This window comes from Nomascus leucogenys, chromosome 3 (genome assembly GCF_006542625.1).
Source record: "Nomascus leucogenys isolate Asia chromosome 3, Asia_NLE_v1, whole genome shotgun sequence".
Taxonomy (NCBI): Eukaryota; Metazoa; Chordata; class Mammalia; order Primates; family Hylobatidae; genus Nomascus; species Nomascus leucogenys.
The window spans coordinates 29495543-29516936 of record NC_044383.1 but is presented as its reverse complement, the minus strand read 5'-3'; the positions used below and the strand labels follow the sequence as shown (position 1 = coordinate 29516936).

The 21394-nt window shown below is 39.7% G+C and overlaps 2 protein-coding genes across 2 annotated transcripts in view; one reads left to right on the top strand and one right to left on the bottom strand.

Moving 5' to 3' along the window:
* The first annotated feature begins 12460 nt into the window (after window positions 1-12460).
* Window positions 12461-16676, top strand: SFR1 (SWI5 dependent homologous recombination repair protein 1). Its single transcript, XM_030802343.1, has 4 exons — window positions 12461-13067; window positions 13239-13360; window positions 13970-14380; window positions 15796-16676. The coding sequence occupies exons 1-4, from the start codon at window positions 13037-13039 to the stop codon at window positions 15985-15987; spliced, it is 756 nt and encodes a 251-aa protein (XP_030658203.1). The 5' UTR covers window positions 12461-13036; the 3' UTR covers window positions 15988-16676.
* A 3506-nt stretch (window positions 16677-20182) lies between these two features.
* Window positions 20183-21394, bottom strand: part of CFAP43 (cilia and flagella associated protein 43) — a 99461-nt gene continuing 98249 nt past the window's right edge. Inside the window, exon 38 of the mRNA XM_030807387.1 lies at window positions 20183-20596. Within this exon, the coding sequence (XP_030663247.1) occupies window positions 20430-20596 (167 nt within the window). The 3' untranslated portion in view covers window positions 20183-20429. The remainder of the gene's footprint in view (window positions 20597-21394) is intronic.

The window sequence follows — 21394 nt, the reverse complement described above, 5'->3', positions numbered from 1 at the left end:
CGGAAGAAGTAACACTGAGCCATACCATGATATGAGAGCTGCCCAGGGCTATTTGACAGATTGGCTCCCTACAGTCCTCAGAAATCCGTCAGGCTTGTCAACACATAGAAATGTTCTAGATTCATTCCTTATCAAGAACAAGCAATAGACAAGTTACTCTGAGTCTCAGAGGATTTCTGAGAGGAAGATGAGTCAAGAATTTATCATTTGTGTTTTCCAAACCTTGTTCAATCATTAGCTGTGAACAGCTTGGTTTTCTCTTCTTGGGGATCACTGGTACAGAGTATGGCTGGAGCAGGGCATGTTTTCTATTTCCCATGTTTTCTTATTCCAACTCTTTGGAATATCCCAGTGGACAGTGACTCCAGGAGGTATAGACATACTCTTTTATTCATGGTATATGGCACAAATAATACATGCAGCAATGAAGATTTTCTTTGTTTTTAAAATCTGTATCTGTAAAGAAGTGCTCCTGTAATGTAAGAGGAATGAGGAGAGGAATGATTGGGCTCTCCATAGAAATTGCAATAAAATCTTAAGTATGTCTTAAAAACCAGGGCTCCAAAGCTTCAGACAATGGGATGATGGCTAGCAGATCACATACTCCTGGTCGAGCATGGGGATGTCATATTGCTCTTTGCAGAACAGCATGAAATGCAGCCATATTTGGTTTTGTTGAATGAACTAGGAGCAATAATACTAGCAAGAAAAATGACTAAACTTACATGTGTATGAATCTTTACAAAACAGATACACACACACAACCTTTTAAAAAATAAATATTTGTTGAATGTTGAACAAACATTTAAAATAAATCAGGCTGAACATGGTGGTTCACACCTGTAATCCCAGCACTTTGAGAGGCTAAGGAGGGAATATCACTTGAGACGAGGAGTTTGAGACCAGGCTGGACAACATAGTGAGACCTCATCTCCACAAAAATTTAAAAAGTTAGCTGGCATGGACCAGGTGCGGTGGCTTATGCCCGTAATCCCAGCACTTTGGGAGGCTGAGGTAGGCAGATTACGAGGTCAGGAGTTCAAGACCAGCCTGGCCAACATGGTGAAACTCCATCTCTACTAAAAATACAAAAATTAGCTGGGCATGGTGGTGCGTGCCTGTAATCCCAGCTATTCAGGAGGCTGAGGCAGGAGAATTGCTTGAGCCAGGACCTGGGAGGCAGAGGTTGCAGTGAGCTGAGATCGCACCACTGCACTCCAGCCTGGGCTACAGAGTGAGACTCTGTTTCAAAAAAAAAAAAAAAAAATTAGCTGACATGGTGGCATGCACCTATAGTCCCAGCTACTTGGAGAGCTGAGGTGGGAGGATTCCTTGAGCCTGGGAGGTTGAGGCTGCAGTGAGCCATGATCGTGTTACTGCAGCCTTGCCTGGGTGAAAGAGTGAGACTCTGTCTCAAAAAAACAAAAAAAAACTAAATAAATCAGTTTACTGATCTTTCTTCTTAATATTTATTTGTAACCTATCCATTCTGTTATCTGCTGTCCTTCACTTGCAGACACTAAAGTTTTAAGGAAAGGACATCGAAAAAAATTAAAATAGAAAACATTCTACTTCTTTTTAATTTTTTCTACAAGCCTGGAAAATATCACCTTAATTTTATTTTACCTATGAAACACCTTAGACCAGTTCATAGAACCATTGTGCCCTTGGAGCACAATTTGAGACATTGTGCCTAAATGAAAGAGATAAGAAAACTCTCATCAAGCATCTCTCTCTTGTACTGCCCCATCCACCTGTCTCCATCCGTGGCTTCAAGGTAACCACCACTTCTACCACCATGACCTTCACCACCATTATGTTGAGTGTCACTATATGCCAAGTTGTGTGTTAATCGCTTTATTTGCAGCATCACATTTAATGGAGTAGATACTATTACCCCGTTTAATATATGAGAAAACATTTAGGGAGATTATCATCAATAGACTTTATAAGGGCAGAGTTGAGATTTAAATCCAGGTACGTCTAACTCTAGTGTACATTCCCTTAACTGCTACCTTGTGCTTTCTTCTCTATGACCCAACAAGAGTGGAAAATACCAACCTATGATGTTATATATATCTGTCAATCAGCCCTTAGGAAGGTGTTTAAAAACCTCTCAATCATAAATCTATTACTATATCACCCAAGGGAGATCTGTGTTCTGTAATCAGGTTTGTATACTTATAGAATATATTTTACAGAGTTAGTTTTAACAATTTTTTAAAAATGTTGATTGAAAAGCAAAAAGAGTCTATCGAGATTATTGTGGAGACAATAAAATACAACTCAAATACCATTTTTTCCATGAAGTCTTCCTTGACTCAACCTTCTCTGAACTCCCTTAGGACTTTCCCTGTGTATTCTTAGCACTTCATCTTCTGCTTGAATCCAAAAAAATCTGCTAAGCTTTTTGTTGTGGGGGTTGCAGATATAGAGATCAAAGACACAGTTCCTGTTCTCAAATAGCTCATGGTAAATATGTATTATGACACCTACAGGGTATCATGGAAAAGGAAAGGAATCTAACTCTAGCCAGAAGATTCTGAGCAGGAAAAGAATAAAAGGAGAATGTGGGCCACTGGGAAGCAAGTGAGAGGGAGTGGGGATTTTGACACAAGGTCCTAATCTTGAGATGGGAGTAGACATTAGCCAGGTGATGAAAGCGTGTGTGTGTGTGTGTGTGTGTGCGCGTGCGCATACACATGCCTGTGTCTTCCAAGCAGAAGGAAGTAGCAAGATGATAAGGAGAAGAGCTTGGTCCGTTCTGGGAATTTTAAGTACATAATTCGGTAAAGCTGGTGTGCAGGGTGGGTGGCAGGGAGTGGCACAAAATGAAGCTGGAAAGATATGCATGAGTGATTTGGTAAGGAATTTGGATTTATCTTAAAGAGAATTGAGAGTTATTGGAAGATTTTAATATCTTTAAAAAGATCATTCTAGCAGCAATGAAGAGAACTGATGGGCATGGGAAAGGGGATGGTATAGGAAAAGTGGAAGAAAAATCCAGAAGTCAGGAAACCAGTCAGGAGGCTATTGTAGGCAGGCAGACCGGACCTGAGCTCGAACAGCAGCAGCGATGTTGAAGAGGAGTGAGAGACAGGACATATGCAGGCAAATAAAGTGGAGAAATGAAGCAAATCAAATAGTAACCTCAATTTTTCAGATAAAAAAATTAAACTTATTTACCTTGTTATGTTATCCCTGAAAGGATGCACATTTCTCCACCTTTTTCAGAAGTTGTACTACAGGTATACAGCACAGTTTGCAGAATTAATAATATCAGGATTCATTTTTAAACTTTTATTTTATTTTAATTGACAAATAATAATTGTATATATTTACGGGGTACAATGTGATGTTTTGATACATGTATACATTGTGGAATAAAAATTAGTATTCTTTGTATACCACCCAACATATATCTACTTCCTGCTGTAGTATCTGAATTGTTTTCCTTAGGCTGAAGTTATGGTTGGTTTCCACAAACTTGATTTACTTTCACTCTATTTCCTGGCTACACAGACTAAAAATTATACTACCTCTCACAGAATTTGGGTAAGGGGGAGAAAAGACAAAGCTATTAAAACCCATCCCACTGTGAACAAAAGGCACCACTTTCAAAGATGGCCAATATCATCATCTGGAAAGGAACCACATGTTTCCTGTATGTTTCTACTCTGGTAAAAGTAATCTTCCTTGGTCCAATGACAGAACAATACAAAGCAATGATAAGAAATAATTAGAAAACATACAACTGAAAGGTTTATATTAGATTTGAGGAACAGTTTTCCCCTTAGAGAAGCTGTTCCACAAGGTATCAGTTGCATCAAAAATATTCTTCCCTGCAGACTGCTACAGCATCATTTCCTCTTCTTACTTTGGGATGCTTGCTTTCTGAATTACTGATTAAATAATTAATCAATTCATTCTGAAATTCACCCATTCAAAACATTTATTGAGCGCCAACTCTATGCATCCAATGTTAATAAAGACAGGGGCATGAGTTCCGGAAGATGACAGTACAAGCAAGCAAAATAACTGGGAGTATGCCCTGCAATGGCAAGAGGTGGTTGATGAGAGTTAGCCTAAAACCCTGGGCTTGAAAAGGTTTGATTAGGATAATGTGGGAGGCCTGCGAAGAGGGAAGAAAGGTCACTGAAAAAAAAAACAAAACCTCTGTGTGCTAGTTTTCCCCAGAGCTGGCTCTGGTTTAATCAATGTGATAAATACTGGTGTCCATTTGTAAACTCCTAAAGATTATATTTATTTTTCCATCTACAGCACCTAATATATCTTCCATCATATTATCATAATGGTTATTTCTATAGAGAATTTTACCCATAACTTCATTTAACACTCTGGTGGGAAGTGGTAATTTCAGGTGTAAATGACCCCACCTGGAATTGTAGGAACTCACTCAGAGCCAGGGAAAGATCACTTTTCTCTTCACAATTTATAGATGAGAAAACGGAATTGAACCCCCCAAAGTCAATACAGCTCATTAGTTTTTAGTGATAGGGTCAGTAAATAACTCAGATGCTCTGACTCAGGCCTATCCCTTGCTACAGCCATATTTCCAAGAGAATGAATGACTTGGAGAAAAATGTAAACATCAATGAGTGTCATTTTTATTCACCAAAACTTGTATTCAAACAAAAATTCCAAAGACTTCCCCATTTTCCTCAATTTAAACTGACAACCCATGATTATCTCATGTTTAGTACAAATTTAAGCAACCTCACCTTCACAGTTTGTGACCACAGCCCATTTCATCCCCAATTGACTCCATACAGCAAAAAAACTCAACAAAGATTTGGAATGGAAAAAAAAAAAAATTAAGTAAGGTCTGTGGCTTTATGGCTTTACCCATTCAAAATTTCACCTACTCTGAAATGGCTTATCTAAGTTACAAGGTATAATCAAGTTTAACCTGATCATTATAATATTCCACCAGTGCTAAGAAAGTACACATGTATCTGTAATGCATGCTTATACCTGTATTAAACACAAAATCTTGAACTTCCATAATCCTTTTAATTCAAATGTATCAAAAGGCCTTAAGAACATGAAGAATACATTTCTCATTAAGAAAGAAATCATGACTTTGTCAGAATTTAGCCCAAATTAAGCGTGCCCAGGATTCTTGGTGTTTGAGCTGATGCTGAGGCCTCAAAACACAGGTCAAATCTGCAGAATAACTTTAGTATGGAGTAAACAAGCCTAGTAATTAGTAATTTGTTATGAAAAACATCATTTTAGAACAGTAGTTTTTGTTCTGCTTAAGGGCAAGAAACATGTAGTAAATATAGCTCCCTTCCCTCCCTTCCTTCCCTACTGCCCCACCTCCTCAATTCTTTCCTCTCCTCTTGCATAATTATTGGCAGAAAATATTTGAACACTCATGACAACTGACTTCAGTTATGAAAGCAGTGGTCAAGAAAGCTTCCTGTAATCTCAGTTTGAGCAGTTATTGATTGGAAGGTGAGGGGTTTCTAAGACTTGCCTTGAGAACTGCTAATTAGTATGCAAATGTTTAATTTCAGCTTCGTAAGTATTCTCATTAGTCCATGTAATTCTTACCTGTAGTGGTTCAAACCTGTGATAACATGCTGTTTTTCACCCATCAAAATCAAGTCTCTATAGGTACTGGCTTACTGCATCTAGTGTTTGATATATCTGAATTTCTCTTTCTCACATTTGATTTGGGGACTTAATCCCATTCTGAGCACAAAGGAATTTTATCTAGATTGAGGGGAGCAATAAAACTGATTCTTCTCAACTATAAAAATGAAAAGTATTCATAGAGATATTGGTGGGCAAATGTGGTTGATTGATTCATTCCAAAAACTAGTGACTGAAAATAAACTGCTATCCTTGCAGACAATTACTGAAATAAAACACAGTCAGCTTTACATCTCTTCAAAACCTGTGGGAAACAGCTCTGAGTGAAAATAATACATACTGGTAAAACTGCTTTTTTAAAAAAGAGAGACATCTTGCAAAAGATTCAAACTCATTCTTTTCAGGGCAAATTAATTGCACAAGCTTTATGCTAATTATTGTTACATTAAAGATTTGGCAGCTTTACAAAAATCCTAAACTTGTACATGCAGGTTTAAAATCTCTATTTTAATTCTCCAGAGTTAGACTAGGAAAGCATTTCAGACAATGCCAAACTGTAGTAACGCTTGCTTTTTTTTTTTTTTTTTAACTTATCGGTACCTTATAGTTTCATAGGAATTTGCTTGACAAATGTGGACGTGATTAGTTGCCTGGCCTCCAAAACCCAAACCTGTATTCTTTGGTATCATGGGATGCTGTATGCCAAATGACAGGCCTCCAAAAGCCTGACCATCCTAAAGACCATTTTTGCTGGTGAGTGTTATTCCTGTGCTTAGTATGAATTCCCTTCACACCAGACCTTCAGCAACAGAGGTGTGTTTTCAATATCACAGCATTCTATCTATCTATCAATAGCATTCATAGAAGGGTGTAGATTCATGTCATACCAGAGCAGAAGAAAGGGAGTAAACAGCAAAATGGAGATATATTAAGCCATCATTCCCGTGCAGTAGGGAGTGTTGGAAACCAACTGTTTAAATCACCCTTCTCTTGATTAAAATAATAATAATAAAAGAAAGGTTTGAAAGTGGCTGTAAGAAGAGGACAAGTTGACTCAGAGGTAGGTACTTAAATCAAGTGAAAAATAGCTTAGCTAATGTGCTTGATAGATGATATAACAACCAGAGTGGAACATAAGGGGAAACTTTGTGGGGTGGGACAGTTTGGAAAGGTTTGAATTAAAGGTTTACATTGTTGAAGGAAAAGTATTATCTGTTTTAATCTTGCGCTAATAAAGTCTAAATAGCTGGGTGAAATCTTAGAGGACTATGTCAGAGTGAATGATTTTTTATTCTATACTTCTTTTCCAAGATCCTGTATCTGTAAGAAAGACATATTTTTAGTATCAAAAAGTAATAATATCACTTGCCAATTGAGGATCACCAGCATCATCATTAAACTTTATACATTATTTGTTGGTAGCCACAGATGTGTCAGGAGGTGGAGAGCTGAGTGATGTTGCTGTCACTGACAAGTGGTATAATTTAGACACAGTATAGGGGACACGAGCACTCGACACAACCTTGGAGGTGGAAGGGAGAGGATCCATGAAGAGGTTTCTTTGCTCAAGCCACCTTGCCCGTCTTTGATCATGCCTCTCCACCCGGTCCTGATGGGGGCTTCAGACGTCTTGGTCAGGGGCTCTGCATTCAGTAGGTTTGAAGCTGCTCCTAAAGGTTGATGGTGTTTTTTTTTTTTTTTTTTTTTTTGAGACGGAGTCTCACTCTATCGCCCAGGCTGGAGTGCAGTGGCACGATCTCGGCTCACTGCAAGCTCCGCCTCCCAGGTTCACGCCATTCTCCTGCCTCAGCCTCCCGAGTAACTGGGACTACAGGCGCCCGCCACCAGGCCCGGTTAATTTTTGTATTTTTAGTAGAGACAGGGTTTCACCGTGTTAGCCAGGATGGTCTCGATCTCCTGATCTCATGATCCGCCCGCCTCGGGCTCCCAAAGTGCTGGGATTACAGGCGTGAGCCACTGCGCCCGGCAATGGTGTTAGTGTAATGTTACCTTGCCTTTGGGAGTGGAGACTTAGTGTTTTCTGCTGATTGGTAGAGTGGTGGGAAAGGGATTACACTTCAATCTAGCTCTCAGCTCCTGACGTGAGCCAGAAAATTTCTGGTTAGGCTAAATTCACAGATTTTCTCTACTACTACACTTATCATCAAAGTTTGCCAAGAGGTGGAAGAGCAGCAGCACGAAGATCAGTAGTATCCTAGAATATGGTCTCTTAATTCCTTGTTTTCCTGGCACCTTTAGACACCCTTGCTCCCCCATCTAAAAAATACCACCAAGAAGAAACCTTTTATACCCTCAGGACTGAAACAGGAATGAGAGGCAAGGGTAGAAAACTGAGCTGACTTGTTTGTCGGCACTTTAAACAGATTTCAATACTGTGAAATTATCTCGGGGGTTGTTTTCTCAAACTTTAAAGTGTTTAAAGATGATTAAAAGACAGGTTCTCTTGCTTAAGGATTTGCTGACATGTAATGCTTTTTTTTTCCCTGCAAATAAATGCAGGAGTGACATTTAATAAAGAATCTGAGAAGAATGTGGCCCTGAGCAGTACTTTTATTCCCATTACCTTTTAAGAATCTCCTATGCCACTATCCCTCCCCCTCCACCCACTTGCCCTACCTTCTCCCTCACCATTATTAATCTAATCTGAATCACTCTATTCTTCTCCAAGGGAACACACCCAGTAAGAGCAGTGAATCATAGACACTATTGCCTCTCTAGTCTCTAATGGATTTGACAAAATGCCAGATCTGGGAGAATAAAAGGACAGGAAATTCAGGTGAAGGGAGCTTTTTAGGTTCTTGTTTAGTACATTGTCCTGAATATTAGTTATTAGATACATTTTCTAGCTGCCTGGTTATGGAAAGGTTTCATTGTGCTAATAATACTGATCCTTTCCGTATCTCCACGTTCTAAGTAACCATCCTACTCAGTGAGCAATCGCTCCGGCATGCCTAACAGCTATGTCAAGGGCCCTTTTCTCTTGAAGTTGAAAATAAAACCCTCTCTTGCATATCTTGGCTAAAGAATATGAAATAGTTAAATCATAAAGGTCAATGTTTGGTAACAAAGTCTCTACAAGTGCAGCCATTACACATTATGGAATTTCATGTGAGATATTTAAGGTAATAGAGAAAAAAATAGAAATATTTGTCAATTATTCTCAAAGAGAAATTTATGAAATTACAGAGCGCTAAAACATGACTTTACCATGGATGGGTCTATAAGATGCGACTTGAATTCACGGCAAGAGAAACCCAGAGAAGAGTTTTTGAAGGGCATTTTCAACTTATGTACAAATGTCGTAAGAAGTGTTGAAAGTCAGTTAAGAGAATTTGGCAGATTTTCTTGTGTCATAAATTTGTATTAAATTTAGTTTGTTTAAGTTGTCCTAACGGACATTATAAATCATCTGAATCATGCGGATTTTACACAATTCCTTACCCAAGTGGATTTTAATCCTAGTTTCAGAAGCATATATTTTTATCTTTGTTTCTTTTTTTTTTTAGAAGGAGTCTCTGTCGCCCAGGCTGGATCGCAGTGGTGTGACCTCGGCTCACTGCAATCTCCGCCTCCCAGGTTCAAGCAATTCTCCTGCCTCAGTCTCCCAAGTAGCTGAGACTACAGACGCCCACCAACACGCCCGGCTAATTTTTGTATTTTTAGTAGAGACAGGATTTCACCATATTGGCCAGGCTGGTCTTGAACTCCTGACCTTATGATCAGCACGCCTCGGCCTCCCAAAGTGCTGGGATTACAGGCATGAGCCACTGCGCCTGGCCTATGTCGTTCTTTTTTTTTTTTTAAAAAAAAACAAACCTATGGATACTAGTTATATCCACATGACACAAAAATTTTTGTCAATACAGAAAAGTATATGGTAATATAATTTAGGTTACCTTGAGACTATTGTTGATTAAAAAATAGTACTAAAGCTGAGAATTTAAAAATTAAAATGAACATTTTAATTGTGGCTAAAAAGTACGTGTGTTTGTGCATTTTTGTATAGGTAGACAGAGAGAAACTGAGAGACTATTTACTATTCTTGCCATTAGACAAGAATAAGAATAAAAAAAATTTTTTTAAAACCTCATAAAGATTTTAGGTCTATATCATCATCCCACAAACAATAATTACAGACAAGAACGATGCATTTTACCACTCCCTGATGAGTAACAAAGTAGCCAACAGTAGCCTTGGGTATTGAAGAAATTTTAAAACACACGGAAAGCCTGACTTAAGTTGATATTAATTACTATTATTACTGGATTCTATTGCTTAAATTGTTCTCTATGGTAGGGTAAGGAGTCTTTGCTTCCTGGCTCACTGGGCTAGTATTTTTTCCTGCCTGAAAAGTTTCATACGAAACATACAATGTCCTGTGTCAGAAACACCAAAGTCTTCACAGGCTAATAGATTTCAAGTCACTTAAGACATTGAAATGTACGCTATGCTTTATCTAAAGGTACAATTAAAAGTATTGGGGCTATATTCCAGATCTCTGAAATGAAACCGAGAGGAAACTGGGTTTTCAATTTGTTATGTGAAAAGGTTAGGTAAAATACAAACTTACGTATAGGGAGATAATACAGTTCTAATAATGCATGAAAGCCAGAGACATAGATCAACAAATGCACATTTCTGAAATACGGGTTTTTCTGAGCATTTGTTCTAAAGTTCTTTGAAAATCTTGCCAAACAATCCCATTTTAAGATACCAGTTCACATAATAAGCAAGTCAGAACATTTGCAAGGCAAAATGTTGTTTTCCTTTCTGCAGCCAGGAAAAACACAGCTCTAAGCTTAGGTTGTAACGGTAAAAGGATTTGGGAGCAGCTGATTTTAGAGACTCATAAAAACAACTCGCCCTTATGCCAGGAGGTATAAAGAATATGCAGAGTCTGCACTGTGCTTCTAGTGTCAGAACAAATCATTCTGCTTTTTCTTTGAGATTAACTGATGCCAATGGATGAGTAAAGGGAGAAATAAATGTACAGACTGAGACCTGCAGCTTGGTGAGGTGAGTAACACCTTTATCACAAAATCATGAGTTCTCTCTTCCACTTTGTAGATTCCTTGGGGTTAACTTATGTAATTTTAAAAAATGTTAGGAGTGAAATATGTATTATTAATCATATGTGAGGCTCTACATTTTCTGCTATTTATGGTTTATATTTTGTGGGATCTTACAGATCACAGCGTCTTTTAAAAATATATGTGCTTTTTTTGGGGATGGGAGATAAATCAAGGGGTGAAACTGAAGGTGATACATTCCCTTAAATCAATTAGGGAATGGTGAATACACTTGCATATATAAAATAACTACTGAGTGCTTCCTAGATACCTAGCTCTATTCCAGCTGCCTCTCACCAGTTCTCATTTAATTCTCCAATCCCATATTGAGATGAAGAAACTGAGGCACAGAATCACCTCATTAAGAAGCACATAAAGTATGGTGCCAGGATTTGAACCTAGACAATTTGACTCTAACGTCTACGCCCCTAATCATTCCTTTAGGTAGTCCTCAGGTTCTGTAATTATTATACCTGACTGCTTAAGACTCAGGTAACTCCCTTTTGGCCACTTCTAAGCCATTACTGTCAGATGTTATTAATAGTAAAGAGACGATATCAATGTTTAAAATGGCCATTCAATAAAAGGACTGAAAACACTGGCCCCTGGAAATTCCCAACTTCCACGTGACTCAGAAGTTACTCAACTCTTTCCCTAAACCCAGTGCTCCACCCAGTGTAGCTAACTTTGTCGTCGCGTAGCAACAGAGCCTCGCCACACTGGAAGCGTGGGGGTGGGGGGGGATTTTCTCGACTGAGGATGTTGCTGCCCGGTGGCCGGCAAGGGCCCTATCGGTCTCAAACGTGAATTTTGGACCGACACAATCTCATATCGTGATTGTTCTGCTTCCTGTGTTGCGCCACAACAAATTTCCTTGGGCTACATTTTCCCTCAGATTTGAGTAAAAGATTTGAGGTCACGCTAAGGAGCCTGAATACTGAGGTACAGAAACGGTTTTTTGTTTACAACAAAAAAAAAAAAACCTAGCGACGGGACCGCCGAGTTTGCGGCAGCAAAAAAGCTAGCGATGAGCTCAGCTAAAGTGCCAGGACTCTCGGATAGATTTCTAAAATGTTTCATTCTCAATAGGCTGGAACCCAACGCTGTTCTTTTGTGGTCTCGCCTCTGGGGAGTCTACAAGCTGTAAATCTAACATGCAGCCAGCCGTGCGGCTTCTGGCCGAGCCAGGTCTGAGTAAAGCCTTTTCTGTGACGAGCGGGGAGACGAGACTGACTGGAGCCAGAGAATGGAGGCGGCGGGCTGGCGGGGGTGGGGGGAGTCACTTTCAGGCGCACTTCACAGACGCACAAAACCAAGGAAGCCTGAAGGGAAGGCGGTTGAAAATAAGGCAACAGAAGCCGCGAACGGAAGCGCGCCCCCCTCAGGATTGGTTTGACATTCCGAAGCTCAGCCTCGCCCGCCCCGAAGACCTGCTGCAAATCACGGCCGCGCGCGCGCGCACTCCCCCTTTTCTCGGGCGCTGGGCGGGGAGAGCCGCGCGCACCGGTTAATTCTGCCAATCTTGCGTCTCGGCCGCCCATCGTGTGGGCCAAGCCCCGCCCCAACCGCCCGCTGGCGGAGGCGCGCGCGCAGTCCGGCCGCTCTGAGTCGCTGAGTGAAGCGGCGCCTCGCGCGTCAGTCAATCTGGCCAATTGCGTGTCTTTTCCGCCTCCCGCACGGCCCCGCCCCTGCCACAGCGTCGATTTACGGCCGCAGGTGCGCGCGCTTTTTTGCTCTCGCTGGGAATGGCGGAGGGAGGTACTCTGCTGAGGGGCAGGGGGAATCCCTGAGACGTGGGTTTCCCCGGGAGTCGGCTGTGGAGTGGAGTTGAGCTCCCTTTCCGGGTCTGGGGAACTCAACCTCACCTTATGCCTGGGGTCTCCGGGGAACTAGTGGGCTTTCTGCAATGGGGGGAAGGAGGGGACGACTCCCGCCCCTGGTTTGCCCCTCAAAAGTTGATGCCTTTGTCGGAGGAAGCAATTTCAGTCCACTCTCCTTTTCAGTCCCTATTCGCTGCTTAAACTAAAAGGCTACAGACGGGCGTAAATGCATCTCCGCTGTGTTTCTTACGCCTCGGGCCGGCGGGGTAACGGGTTCTAGTACAGCTTGTAGAGTTCAGGATGGGTGACATTCAGGTCTTACTGTTCTTGAGTCAAGGTTTCGGCTATATCTTCTTGAGTTATGAAGCTGTCATAATAAATAATTCCTGATTATCTAAAGCTGTTATTCTTCCCTCTTTCCAAGGCAGAATTTGAATATATTTTGGTGGATGAAACGAAAACAAGGAGAGTCTGGTGACTGAGATACTAGCTGGTCGATGTGTCATGAAAAACTTAGTGGTCCCTATGTGGGAAGGTAATTGGAAAACTGCAAAAAGAGCAAGAGTGAATTACAAAGTGAAATTAGAAGAAATATCTGGCTTACTTGTGGATGCTTTGTACACCAATAAAATATATAATTTGATAAAAGTCGACTATAGAAAGGTGTGGTTAATTTGATTCTTATTTTATAATTTTTCTTTTTTAGAGAAAAACCAAGATTTCACTTTCAAGATGGAAAGTCCGTCAGACTCAGCTGTGGTTTTACCTAGCACTCCTCAGGCCTCTGCGAATCCATCATCTCCCTATACAAATAGTTCCCGAAAACAAGTATGAAAATCTTTGTTCTTCCAGTGGATCCATTCTGTGTTTCTAAGTATTGTGGCAATGGTGGTTTAAATTCTACGGAAGGTTGTTAATGTGTAGCATAAATAAGTAGATATTTTATTAAATAATTTTGTTTTTTTCTAAGGTGACATACATGACACCTACCACCCCCCTTCCATATTTTCCTCTTGAATCAATTCAGTTAGTTTCAGATTAGGTTATTACATACTCCAAATGGAGAAAGTTTGAATCTATGCAATATTATTATGAAGGTCTTTAGTGGCAGAGTCTGTCTTTTCCTTACTCTGTAATTCTGAAGCACCTGGAGTACTATCAGGCATGTACTTGTTACTGAACAAATGTTCCTTGATTACTGGGATAAACCTCTCGACACTTTTAGAAAGGTGTTGATCTTGCTGAAGTAAAAAGGAAATAAAACAAATGGAGCTTCCAGAAATTAAAGTCATTTTGTGATGCCTTCTTTAGATGTGGAGACAGAAAGCCATCTAGTGGTGTCTAGCATAGAAATGGAAGGCCTTTACTTCTGGTGATTTATTGACATCAAGAATGTTTTTCTTGATTCACATTTTTAATGTTTTGTGCTCTTTATAGCCTATGAGTGCAACACTTAGAGAAAGATTGAGGAAAACAAGATTTTCATTTAATTCCTGTTACAATGTGGTGAAACGTCTTAAAGTAGAGAGAGAAGAAAATGATCAGACCTTTTCAGAGAAACCAGCATCTTCCACAGAGAAAAACTGTTTGGAATTTCAAGAAAGTTTTAAACACATAGACAGTGAATTTGAAGAAAATACAAATTTGAAAAATACTTTGAAGAATCTCAGTGTCTGTGAATCTCAGTCACTTGATTCTGGATCATGCAGTGCTCTCCAAAATGAGTTTGTGAATGAGAAGCTTCCTAAACAAAGATTAAACGATGAAAAAGCCAAATTGGTGAAGCAGGTTCAGGAGAAAGAAGACCTTCTTCGGAGGCTAAAACTAGTCAAAATGTATAGATCAAAGGTGAGAAGAATTTCAGGACCATTGCATAATTTTTATTTTTACATAAATTGCAGGAAAGTAATTTCAAAAACAGAAAATAAGGTTTTTGTTGTTGTTGTTGTTGTTGTTTTTTACCATAATAAGCAATAAGCCAAATATTCAGAAACCTGGCTTCCAACAACTTTAATTCAACTCTAGATTTAGAGTAGAAAAGGCCCTTAAACACCAGGTAAAACTTTTTAAGAATCTCAGCTCTTATTTAATATGCAGTTAAACTTTTCTCTCTAGTTTCTAGCCCACAGCAATATTAGAAGTATTAAATGTTAGATGCAAGTACAAAGGGAACAGAAGTGAAAGCTGACAGTGAATTAGTAAAACTAAAAATGGGCTGTAGAGTACAATAAAAGGTATTTTTAGTAATGATCTTGTGTCTCCCCCAAATAATTAATGTGATTCAGCCATTTTATTTGAGAAAAAAAATATATATATATATTATATTTTAGATTTCAACCCATATAAGGTTGAATTAAATAGAACTTGGGTACTTGGAAGGAGAATAACCTTTATTACCTGGAAAATTCATACATATATGCAATAGCTCATTTTCCCTGAACTATGTGGAATTAGTGATGGGATAGTGTATCTCATTTGTTCTCTTGAAATTTTAGGGTTTTTAAAAAATAAAATTTAGGAGTATTGAATGTTGAAAAAATATATTTTATTTATACATTCTTTTTTTAGAGACATGGTCTCTGTTGCCCAGCCTGGAGGGCAGTGGTGCAGTCATAGCTTATTGCAGCCTTGAACTCCTGGGCTCAAGTGATCCTCCCAGCTCAGCCTCCCTAGTAGCTGGGACTACAGACATGTGCCATCACACCTGGCTAATTTTTTAAAATTATTTTTTTGTAGACATAGAGTCTTGCTGTTTTGCACAGTGTAGTCTTGAACTCCTGGGCTCAAGCAATCCTCCCACCTTGGCCTCCTAAGGTGCTGGGATCACAGGTGTGAGCCACCGTGCCCAGCCTAAAAAAATATTTTTAACTTGAATATTGTAATTTTAAAGAGCAGTTTTAGGTTCATAGCAACATTTAGTGGAAAGCATAGTGACATTTTTTAAAAAGTACAGTTGTAATACAGTAGATTTTTCCATGTATTATTGCTTCTTGACATAGTTTTGTCCCTATTTAATGATTTGATTTTTCCCTTATCATAAGGATGGCCCAGAGCTTAAGCCAACAAAATAGCCATAGAACTCAAGTTGAGTGACATTGTAACCATTCTACATATGATCATCCTACTTTTTCCTAGATAGAAGTCCCATTCATCCCTGTGTATGTTAGCCTTTAAACCTGCACATCCACTAATTTAACAACTTTAATTAAGTTGAACTAGCATGACTAGTTATTGACATACATATATATTTTTTTCTGTTTCAGAATGATCTGTCTCAGTTACAGTTGTTAATAAAGAAGTGGAGAAGCTGTAGCCAGCTGTTGCTTTATGAGTTGCAGTCAGCTGTGTCTGAAGAGAACAAGAAACTAAGCCTTACTCAATTGATAGACCACTATGGGTTAGATGATAAATTGCTACACTATAACAGAAGTGAAGAAGAATTTATAGATGTTTAATTCCTGATTTTTGCTCCAGAATATCTTTGAGAATGACAAATTAATTAAAAGATACTTAGGCACTTTTTTTTTTTTTTTTGAGACTGAGTCTCGCTCTTGTCACCAGGCTGGAGTGGGAATGGTGCGATCTTGACTCACTGCAACCTCCGCCTCTCGGGTTCCAGCAATTCTCCTGCCTCAGCCTCCCGAGTAGCTGAGATTACAGGCGCCCGCCACCGTGCCCGGCTAACTTTTGCATTTTTAGTAGAGACTGGGTTTCACCACGTTGGCCAGGCTGGTCTCGAATTCCTGACCTCAGGTGATCCACCGCCTAGGCCTCCCAAAACTATTAGGGCTCAGAGGAAGGTATCCTGATGATAAAATTAAGGGCACTTTAAATTATAAACTAAGTTCTAAAAGGAAAATTAGTATTTTGGATAGATTTGACAAAGAAAACATGACATTTAAATCATGTTTAAAAAGTCATTTGGGCAGTTCTGGAAACTAGTTTTAATAAATTTGTTTTGTTTTCTATGACAAAAAGTTTTATTTTAAATGTTAAAAATTGTCCAATCTGGTGAATGTCTAAACCCTAAAGTTTAAAAATTTCTGCCTCTGTCCTAAGTTTATGCACCTCGTTTCCATCCATTTACCACATATTTCCATCTGACAATCTAGCAGGTAATTAAACTCATATGTCCAAAACCATATTCTTCCCTGTCTCTTCAAATGTGTTTCTCATATTCATCATTTAGTGAAACAACCATCTATTTTTTTTTTTTTTTTTTTTTTGAGGCAGAGTTTCGCTCTTGTTGCCCAGGCTGGAGTGCAATGGCACAATTTCGGCTCACCGCAACTTCCGCCTCTGGGGTTCAAGCAATTCTACTGCCTCAGCCTCCCGAGTAGCTGAGGTTACAGGCATGAGCCACCACCCTGGCTAATTTTGTATTTTTTAGTAGAGATGGAGTTTCTCCATGTTGGTTAGGCTGGTCTTGAACTCCCGACCTCAGGTGATCTGCCCACCTCGGCCTCCCAAAGTGCTGGGATTACAGGTGTGAGCCACTGCACCCGGCTAAACCATCTATTTCTTATAAAACTACATTTTCTTATCTCCCACCCACATGAAGTTATCATGGCATATAAGGTTCTTTGCATTTGTTTGCCTTTCTAGCTTCATCTGTGAAATGGGTTAAATTTAGATTGTCTATTCTATTTATGAACCCACCTCCACAGGGTTGGGTTTCTGCTGCCAAGTTATACAGTTATACCTATCATTTTGGCCATATATGGAGATAGGACCCAAACTGGGCCAGTCCCTGAAAATTTGGAATTTAGCTCAGGAAAAGAAAGCCCATGTCTTTTTGTGACTGCAGCTATTGTATATATACCTGGAAGCAGCAGAGCTGACATGCTTAAGGGCAGTGAGTGTGCTTACCGAGAAAGGCAGAGGTGATAGGAGAGAATTTTATGGATCAGTGGCTTCCTGGTTTTAGTTGCTAGTCATTCTTAAGAGCTTTCTGGATTTCTGCTTTTGGGCCCTTTTAAGTGTTAAAACAGCTTTACTTAGCTTTTTCAAAAGCACTTCCCTACTAGTTTAGCACTCCTCTGAACCCCCCTCAAGTACATCCCACTTTCAGTCCAGTCCCTCCACATAATCTAACCAGTGTTGAATGTTTGGCACAGCAGGAGACGCCAGGGCCCTGCTTTTGTGTCCATTCTAATTGTTAGTGCCATGCCAGTAAACTCTTACCCTGCCCGCATACACAAATTCCTGTGCTGTTGGCCATTATGAGTCAGAGGAGACTGGCCCAGACCTCATATGAGCCTCCTCTGGCACTGGGATTCCTAGATGGGCACCCCTGTGGACTTCTACTGTTCTAGTACTTACCAGCCAGCCTCTTACCACTGCTTGCTGCCAACCAGGGGCCTAAATGTGGGAGGGGAAATGTTGCCCCTTGTGGTGGTGCTGGCATTTTGGTAGGTCATTATGGTACTTCTCCAGATCTCAGAGGCTGCAGCTGCCCACTGCTGACAGGCACATCACCTGGAGCCACCCATATATATCCACTTGTGGGAAATACAGCATCAGTGAGACTCTGGTTCTGGGAAAGCTTAGGGGCATGGTAATGGGGATTTCCAAGGCAATGACTGGGTGTTGAGGTTCCAACAGCACAGCAGCTGCTCTGTTGAATTTAATGGGATGCATTTATTAAAAACCACTGACTATGACAGCTTTACTTATAAAAATGAGAGCTAATGCAACATAGCACTTGTTTTTAATTTTAAAAAACTAGAATATTAGTTCCAGTTTTAAAGAAGAAGAAATTTAAGATAGTTATTTCAAAATTAAGTGGTTATTTAAAACTCAAATGGCAGAGCCAAGATTTGAAGCCCAGGAATAGATCCTATAATTTTAATTCCTATGCATAAAGCCATACTGTGTCTGATCCAGTTAATTATATCACTAGTTGATAATACAGGTATTTTAAAGGACTATAAAATATGAATGTATTTGCTGTTCAGCAGAAGCTGAGAGGAGTCAATACCATGAACAGTATTAAGAGAGGAGTTAGTGTGCATGACCCACATGTCCTTCCAAAGCCCCCAAACCAGAAGGTATCTCCCGTTGAAAGGGCTTCTGGAATATGGTTTGATGGCAAGAGGTGCCCACTAAGCCCCACTCCATCCATGCCTCAAAGTAAGGCAGTCAAGCAAGGAGCATTGCCAGAGTCAACAAAGGTTGATGACTAAGAAATAGAAATGCTGCTGGCTGTTTGCTTTGTGAAGACCTGGGAATCCACAGAGCATTATCTAGTGAAATTTGTGGCACTGACTACTAGCAAATGGAGTCTCCAGACAGCTAACTTAGGTGAAAATGGAGTTTGTGTCACCAGAAAAGATTATAAAAAAAATCAAGTTTAGTACATCTATGGTTGACTCAAACCAACAGGACAGAGAACTGGCAATACCATCTCAAGTATAAAGTATTTGTACCCCTACCCTAGGGTCTGTCCCCACAACTCTCATCTCAGGAATAATTTTGAAGGACCCCAGATGTAGGAAATGGTACCCATGGGCACTTCCCTACTGAATAAGCCAAACTGACTACTTCATGAGTCAGTCTAGTACAAAGGAGGGGAATCATCAAAATGTTGGTCCTATCATTTCCCTTACCATCCCCATCCAGCACAGATCACTATGTGGGTGATCAATTACGTCTTCTAAAGATTTTTTTTTTTCTAAACAGAAGATTTTATAATAGCTCTCTTGCTTTCTCTACATCAGTGTATATTGGATATGGTACTGAGGATTAAACTTAATGTTGAGTTCATAAATTGCAGAACAGTGAGACAGTGACATCACTTGGAGATTGTGGTCCATGATCCCTGTGGACAGCAGTCCGCAGGTTATGGAAGGGCAAAGCAGTTTTCTGGCCAGTTATTCATCTCATTATATAATTATCACCATCTACAAGTGATAAACTACTTCGTGGAATTAAGAAAGTATTTTTCTGTTTGTTAAACCCTATTCGGTAGAGCACAAAATTGAATTTTTTATTACAACATAAAAGAAATGTAGATGATGTCTCTAAAATATGTTGTAATTTTTTTTTGAGATGGAGTCTTGCTCTGTTGCCCAGGCTGGAGTGCAGTGGCACGGTCTTGGCTCACTGCAACCTCTACCTCCCGGGTTCACACCATTCTCCTGCCTCAGCCTCCCCAGTAGCTGGAACTACAGGCACCTGCCACCATGCCCGGCTAATTTATTTTTATTTTTTATTTTTAGTAGAGATGGGGTTTCACCATGTTAGCCAAGATGGTCTCGATCTCCTGACCTCATGATCCACATGCCTCAGCCTCCCAAAGTGCTGGGATTGCAGGCGTGAGCCACCGCACCCGGCCAGAATATGTTGTAATTTACAAATGATACAAGGCTTGGAAAAAGCTAACAATTTAGCTTTGTTCTCATTGGTGAAGCAGGGAATAATCTAAATACTCTAGTAATTTTTTTCTGATTATGAAAGAAATGCTTACTGAAGAAAATGAGAAACAGAAGAGCATAAAGATAAAAATCCATAATCTCATAACTTTTCTGACAGTTTTACAATATTAGAAATACTAGTTTGGCAAAGAATTTCTTTTTAAGACTTTCTATACCATAACTATGAAAATATCTTTGATCCAACTCAGATTAAATGAGTAAAATAGATCTTGAATACTTTCTGACTTCAAGTCTTGTTTATTCTTGAATAAAAACAGCAATTCATGGTATTTTACACATTCATGCAGGACAAAAATTTGTATACAATTAAGGCTAAAATTAAACAATTTTTCATCTGAAACATGCAACTCAGAGGACATGCTAACTCAATTTCCCAGTAAGAAAGAAAAGGAAATCATTTTACCCAAATGAAATGATTTTTTAAATGATTGATTTGGCCTTGTGTTTTCCTGCCAGCGTTTTTACATTTGAACAAGAGCAGGAAATGTTTTCATCCTTAATCTTTCAACTTCAGTCTGTAATATTGAAATCTGTTCAGCTTGTTGTTTTGAAATATTTGTTAACTTCTGCTGTTGCATCATGTTTTCATACCGTTCTTTGACAATCTTTTCACAAGTCAGTTTAGACCCTATCCCGAAAATGAAGAAGAAAGGAATTCGATTATTTATCAATACTTTCAAATACAGAAGCAGCACTCAGAATCATACACGTGGAAGAAATGCTGGTAGCAAAAAGGCATATGCACTTGTATGTTTATGGCAGCACTATCACAAAAGCAAAGACATGGAGTCACCCTAGGTGTCCCATCAACAGTGGACTGGATAAAGAAAATGTGGTACATATACACCATGGGACACTACACAGCCATAAAAAAAAAAAAATGAAATAATGTCCTTTGCAGCAACATGGATGTAGCTGGAGGCCATTATCCTAAGCAAATTAACACAGGAACAGAAAACCAAATACCACATGTTCTCATTTATAAATGGGAGCTAAACAGTGGGTACTCATGGACATAAAGTTGGTAACAGGAAACACTTGGGAGGCCAGGTGTGGTGGCTCACATCTGTAATCCCAGCACTTTGGTTAGCCGAGGTGGGCGGACCACTTGAGCTCAGGAGTTCAAGGCCAGCCTGGCCAACATGGCAAAACCCACTCTCTACAAAAAATACAAAAATTAGCTGGGCATGGTGGTTCCTGCCTGTGGTTCCAGGCACTTGAGGGGGCTGAGGTGGGAGGATCACTTGAGCCCAGGAGGTGGAGGTTGCATTGAGCCGAGATCATGCCACTGCACTCCAGCTTGGGCAACAGAGGGACACCCTGTCTCAAAAAAAAAAAAAAAAAAAAAAAAAAAAAGAAAAAGAAAAGAAACACTGGGGACTACTAGAGAGAGGAGGCAAGGAGGGAGGAAGGGCTGAAAAATTAT

Bases quoted from the DNA above. Each gene is read 5' to 3' on its own strand.
- SFR1 (XM_030802343.1), top strand. From the start codon at position 13,037: ATGAAAAACTTAGTGGTCCCTATGTGGGAAG. The intron at 13,361-13,969 runs GTATGAAAATCT...TGCTCTTTATAG, and splicing joins CAAATAGTTCCCGAAAACAA to CCTATGAGTGCAACACTTAG. The intron at 14,381-15,795 runs GTGAGAAGAATT...TTTCTGTTTCAG, and splicing joins TCAAAATGTATAGATCAAAG to AATGATCTGTCTCAGTTACA.